General features: G+C 32.2%; 1 protein-coding gene across 1 annotated transcript in view; it reads left to right on the forward strand.

The window, feature by feature from the left end:
- The window catches only part of LOC105620161, an 81,231-nt gene that overhangs the window by 34,528 nt on the left and 39,847 nt on the right, over window positions 1–6,856 (forward strand). Inside the window, 1 exon segment of the mRNA XM_012201666.1 lies at window positions 6,330–6,577. Coding sequence (XP_012057056.1) covers window positions 6,330–6,577 — 248 coding nt within the window.

Consider the following 6,856-nt stretch of genomic DNA (forward strand, 5'->3'; position numbering starts at 1 on the left):
CATTTGAAGTAGGCTGTCTCAAAGTCTGCAAAATACTCATTGACGGCGACAATGACTTCCTCATTTGACGAGAATTTCTTCCCACCGAGCCAAGTTTTTAAGTTTGGGAACAGAAAGAAGTCACGCGGGGCCAAATCCGGAGAATAGGGTGGATGAGGAATCAATTCATAGCCTAATTTGTAGTTTTGTCATTGCAACGGTCAACTTGTGGGACGGCGCGTTGTCTTGATGGAAGAGCACTTTTTTGCGCGCCAATCTCGCTTCAAATGACTACTAAACGTGAACTATGCGTCTTTTTTGACTGAAATTTGGCCTGAAGGGATTCGAAGAGTGGATCTTTCGAGATGTCGCGTCATCAAATGGATTGTAGCGCCATTTCATGGAAATTTACCAAACTTATCAAACGATCCACGCATGTATAATTCTGTATATTATCTATTTATTATAACTCGTAAACTTTGTCAAAATTATAACACGGTTAAGCAATTTTGAGATTGGAATTATATTCAGTATTAAAAATCTATGTAAATAATTATTATTTTAATTGTGAGATCGGAATATTCAGTATTAAAAATCTACGTGAATGGTTCTTATTTTCTTTGTTGAGTTTGAAAAAAAATTGCTTTTGTTTAATTGTATTCTATTAGAACTTGACTTGAGTCTCTATTCATGCATAGTTTTTCTGCATTTCTTTCAACAAATAAAAGTGAAAGCACTCGTTCCAGTTAATATTATAAATGTCTTTTAAGAAAAGGAGTAAAATTAAAAGATTGTGATAGTGTTTTTGTTCGATTCTTATAATAAGAGTTACTCTTCCAGTTACTTTACCAATGAGATCCACAAGATGCACTTATCTCAGCCGCGATCAAATGCAAATTCAGTAAGCTGCTTGTTTCGCGTGCTTACGGAGCAAGAAGAGAGAGAGAAGTGGAATTAGTCGTGCAAGACTAACTAGCCAGAGGATAGACGGAAGAAGGTGCGCCGGATTATGCGAATTAATTCCGAAAGTGCAAACTCTTTCAGCTTCTTATCCCGGAGATCGACTTAACGAAACCCTCCTGCTTTGGTTTTCCTTGCATACATAATAGATACTATGACCTTATTATTCCAGACGCGGAATTCACTTTCGGCAAACAGCAACCAAGAATTTCTTTGAGATAGAATTTCTGTCAGCTGAAACAAAACAGGACTGTCAGATTTAATGCCCCAAAAAATTCTTGACTGCGCGAGATGTTCTTTAACGCGCTAACTTGATACATCCAATTATAGTCCTCAGTGTAAATTTTTATGCGTACTATTACAGGCGACAATTATATTGTATGTATTTTAATTTTTGTTACGCCAAATAGAGAGAATATATCATCGGTCAAAGGTTTGAAATTGTTAATTGAAAATGTTATATGAAATAAAATTAAATTTGTGAATTATAACTTATATTACATAGTTTGTAACGACGCGCCCCGAATCATCGCATCGTTCCCGGCGAACAGTACAGTTTACAATATGTTTGGGGATTGTGTGGCCACGCTTCAATAATCTACGTAATCATCTACGAGCTTAAATTGCTACAGTATAAATAGAGGAACAGTCTATTATATTCGTAAGTGTGTTAGCTGACCAAGTCTGTTCCGAAATAAGCTCGATGTTGATGAAATCTCAAGAGGGATGCTTATCGGATAATTAGCAAAATAAATTGATGCTGACAAAAGAGATGCAGACAAAAGAGATGACAATCGAGGTTTTACAGTGAATGTCATTTTAATTATTCTAAGATTCATATTATTTCACTAAAATAATTTAAGCAATGTATAATTGATTATGAAATAATTTGATGCAATGATCTTTTGATAGGTTTTTTATCTAGCTCATCGGATATTTGACTCCTTGATCATTGTATTTGTTTCATATAAGTATTGTTTCATATAAGTAAGCTATTCTAATTAAATTTTGATTAAGACATCATATTTTTTTAATGAAAAAGTAAGAAAGTTTTAGTCATATATCGACAAAATAAATGATTATTTATTTCTCTCGATGCAATATCGATGATGGCGATGATGGCGATGAAAATACATTGTCTGAGTTTATGAAATTAATTCGACTAATATTGACGATCTCGTCCTCATCGTGAACAGCGGAGCGTTATTTTTCTACGCTGAGAAGATTAAAAACATATGGTTATGGAAATAATTTGGCCATATTATTAGATAGATACAACTTAATTTTCGGCTTTTTTAACGAAAATATTTATTTACAATTTACATAAAAAGGAATAATCTTTCAATCTTTTAATCTTCTTCTGACAAGAATTTGCTTCTAAAAGCTTTTAATTTTAATTTTTCATCTTCAATTTTGTTTGATTGTCCAGAACATTCTTTATCTTGGAGATTGAAATTATCATCCCGAAACTTTTGAAACCACATATTTTGAAACCACTTTTTATACATATTATAAGATACAGCATTTACCTAAGGCCGCAAATCATTTTCTTAGCCTCATCAGCATTTTTCTTCAATTTAAATGCAAAAAGGAGGCCTTAAATGCTGCTTTTTGAACAACATTGCTTTCACTGCTGTTTTGAGATTGTATCACAGCTATCACTATTATATCTCGTTTCAAAACTGAAGGATTTAGGAAAGGACGCTTTAAATCGATACGGTGAAAAGACTATACGGTGAAAAAATAATTTTAATTTGAATAACTGCTGTAATCGATTAAGTGTAGGGGCCAAAAATTAAATTGTACACTTGATATATCCGTACGGATTTGAAGGACATTGGCGATAATCTAGATAAATTAGTGTATGAATTTGTAAGAAAAAGTAATGGAGAGTTTCGACATTTGCAATTATTATAGATAATTAAAAAAGTAGTAAAAAAAATTAACATAAAATATTTCATAATTTCGCAGACTATCCTCCTCCCTATAGTTGGCAACGATATGTACGAACAAGACAAGTCATTAAGTAAGTCTATATTATAGGTGCATATGATATCATAATGTCATTCGTTGTTTACGAGCAGAGATATTTGCATAAGCCCTTCGTCTTAGCTTCATTAAATCAGTATAAATTGATTGAGTTAACGAACCATTGCTGAGTCATCGAACTTTCAGCATCTCATCGTTGAGAACAGGCTCAACGAGACGAGATATCTTGCGAAATATGGAGACTTGCGGAGAGTGTTCTAACTAATATAATAGACAGTTAACTAACATGAGAGTTAGCTAGCACCAAGGCCGTGTCGCGATTGGATTTCCAGTGACGAAGTTGATTTTGATTAACGAAGAATGCTACACATCGACGTCGCCATACGTAAACAACGCTAATTACTGAGAAATTTTGGTCCGCTCTTTCCCAACGAACTGTGATAATGTCCACAAGCAGAGTCTCAGGGAGAACGGCGAACGACAGAGCATCGTAATTGACGCTCCCGACAATGAAGCCGGCAAACACGGCGATTGATTAATTTAATCTCCCGGATTAACGTCAGAGACACGAAACTCACTTTCGGGGATTCATCCTTCTAATGATTTTTATGCGCTCTGATTGGACGGGTGTTCATAGTTGACACAGCTTCTGGCCCAGAATTGCTCACGTATTGAAAGGAGGCTGTGAACAATAGTGACACAATTCCGTTGCTCTGACTAAAAGGGTGAATACGTTCGATAGACCATGTTGTCCATGTTAATGTGGAGTTTTCTCAATGCGATTTCTTATGCTAAATGAAATTGTACAGCGTCTTAAATCCAGGGGACGTATATCCAAACATATGTAAAAAATCATGTCTTTGGCGAATATTAAGCTATTAGTCAACTATAGCTCGTATAAAAGAGAATTGTTTAAAATTTAATTTAATAAAAAATATTGTGATAAATATAATCACAAAATATAAATATTTTAAATAATAAAATCGGAAAGTGTCGTCAAATTAACTAAAACTATGAAAAGTCCGACATGTATTACTTTCGCATAGCAATTACTCAAATATAACTGATAGTATAAAGAACTCCGCACTAATTATATGGAATATTGGATCTCGATAAAATGAATTACGTATGATGGAGCTTATAATCTCGTGAACAAAAAAGATGTCATAGATATGAGATTCAATAATTGGATAATTTCTGAATTATGGTGTATATGATACATACTTAATGTGAAGTTTCCAACACTGAAATGTGTCTCATTCAATTTCATTATTTTTTAATTAATTTGGAAAAGAATAATGTTCATATAAAAAGTAATTATTTTAACGTCAAGAATATTAGAAATATTAAGATAATCATTTTTTATATCGATTTTTATACTATTCTTTTTCAAATGAATTGGAAAGGATTAAATAATAGGATTAAATAAGATTTCAAAGGATTTTCAAAATATATTAAAAACTTTGCTTATTCAAATTGTTGAAACAATTAAAAAACATGAAAGCCAACATTGGTTTTTTTTGGCGCAAATAATTTTCCATCGTTATATTGTGTCGTTAATTTACATGTGTATTTAATTTACAAACGTTTCGACTTCTGTCTTGAATTAAAAAATTGTTTAAACATTGTTTTAATTAAATTAATGACATATTGAGTAGAAGCAATAACGATGTACAGAAATAATTAAAAATAACTCAAGTGTGGGTGTAATTTGATGTTATGAATTTAATAGTATATAACGTTCGTAGTAACTCCGTTAAGACTTACGCAATATATTGTGTAACTAATATTTTTAATTATAAAAACCATCGACGGCGCTATTTTGGCTCTGCTAACTAATTAAAAAATTTTTATAACTTTTTATAACTTCTGTAAATTTTTGTACTGTTTAATATTTTCTCTAATATTTTATTACTTGAAAAATTTCATTTACAAAAAATTAATCAATTTATTTACATTTAAATAATTTATTTTTATTTTTACCTCGAACTATCGAAGTCATCAATTTGGCATTTATAACTAAACAAACGGACATGTTCCCTTCGCTTTTAATAAATTGTTATCTAGATAAAAAAAACATATATATTAAAAGTGCATATGAGAACATATAAGAAGAATATATGTTCTCATATGCACTTTTGCACTCAGAGAATGAAACAGTTCTTTGACAAAAATTGGTTTTTCGAAATCCGAAATCTTTGAAACGAATAATCATGAAAACTATAAAAAATGGGAAAAACTTTTTCAATAAAAGTTGAGTAGTTTTAAGAATACTTTGTAATAGTAATAATTCAAAAATTGTTTTAATTTTTTTCAAAATAAATAATTGTTTATTAAACAAAGATTTTTTATCATTATTGTAAAATATTCTTAAAACCATTCAATTTTTGAAAATATGTTTTTCATGTCTTATTTCATATTCGCTTCAAAAGTAATCGATTATTTGTCTACCATAGCAATGAAAAAGAGTAATACACATGAATAGTGAAATTATGCACAAAACTATTGTTAAATTGCAATAAAAAATTAAGTAAAATTTTATTTTGCTAGTTATAAAAAATATCAAAAATATGTTAATAAGATCTTACATATAAATAATGCAAATAATATATGGTAATAATAACGCTTTATTAATCGCAAACATAAAAATAGGTGCCAAATTGGTCTAGGAGAATACTCAGTTCTAATGTTACAATTTTTATACGGAAAAATTTCTAAAATGTAATTGTAAATAAAAGATGCATATAAATTGTAAAATATATATAAAATTAAAAAAAAATGTTTAAATATGAACTTTTTTGTGCTCGTAATGAAAAAATGTATTTTATAATGAAAGTCGAGGAGATGGGCACTCTAGGGTACTGCCCTGTATTTGCTGTTTTAATTTAAAAGTACGCGTTTGTTTCGTGACGTGTGCATTTCAGGATTAATATGACCCACATTCTTTTTTTAATTAAACTGTGACTTTTTAATTGCTCCCATAAGATAGTTTGCATCACCATTGTAAAATTATTTTGATGCTTATCGGTTATCGTTTACGAAAGTGAAGTTCGTGTAGGTATTGGCTATAATAAAATAAGAGGGAGCAGGTGACGTAATAACTTTGCCCACGATAGCGATGATTTACGTCAAAAGAAGTAAAAATATAAAAAGAAAGTAGAATTATAATTCCTTAAATTTAACAAAAAAAATTATGCAAAGCTTCTATGCAAGTTTTGGATGTGTTTTGGATGTTACGTTCTATTTATATTCTACTGCATACTCATCAAAAAGACAAGTGACAATTATTATTTGTTTCTCTTACGAAAGTGAAACTTTTCCTCCTTTTGGAGTTGAAATAGTCCGCACTGTTTACAGAGCGGTTATAATCTCTATAGAATCAAACATTACGTTTGTTCCAGAGGTGACGATGTACAACGATCGATCGAGCTGTTGGACAAGGTGCTCTCAGAGTACGACGAGCACGACGCAGAGAGCGAAGGTGACGGCGGTGGCAACGGTAGTGGTGTTGGTGGTGGCGGCAGCAGCAGCGGCAGCGGCGGTGGTGGTGGCTGCGTCGGGAACAGAAGCGGCGGAGGCATTGGGGATTGCGGCAGCAGCACGGAACCAAGCATTGGCCTCACGCCCGATGACGAGAGCCCGTCCTTAGGTATCCTTTTTCCCGTTATCGTCTTTCCCCATTTCTTATTTCCTAGCGAAACTACCGTTCTCTCTCCTATTTGCCGAACGCAATTAACTAACGTTCGCACGAAAGATGCCACTTGGATTGCTCTTGACGTTTATTATTAATCTTTTTGCCTTTCTTTTTACCTAAAAGATATTGGTAAACCGAGAAAAGATGGTTATTTTCTTGCTTTGAAATATGTACTGATACGAGTTGAGAGAGAGAGAGAGAGAGAGAGAGAGAGAGAGAGAGAGAGAGAGAGAG

This window comes from Atta cephalotes (assembly GCF_000143395.1).
Source record: "Atta cephalotes unplaced genomic scaffold scaffold00024, whole genome shotgun sequence".
In the NCBI taxonomy this organism is placed as follows: Eukaryota; Metazoa; Arthropoda; class Insecta; order Hymenoptera; family Formicidae; genus Atta; species Atta cephalotes.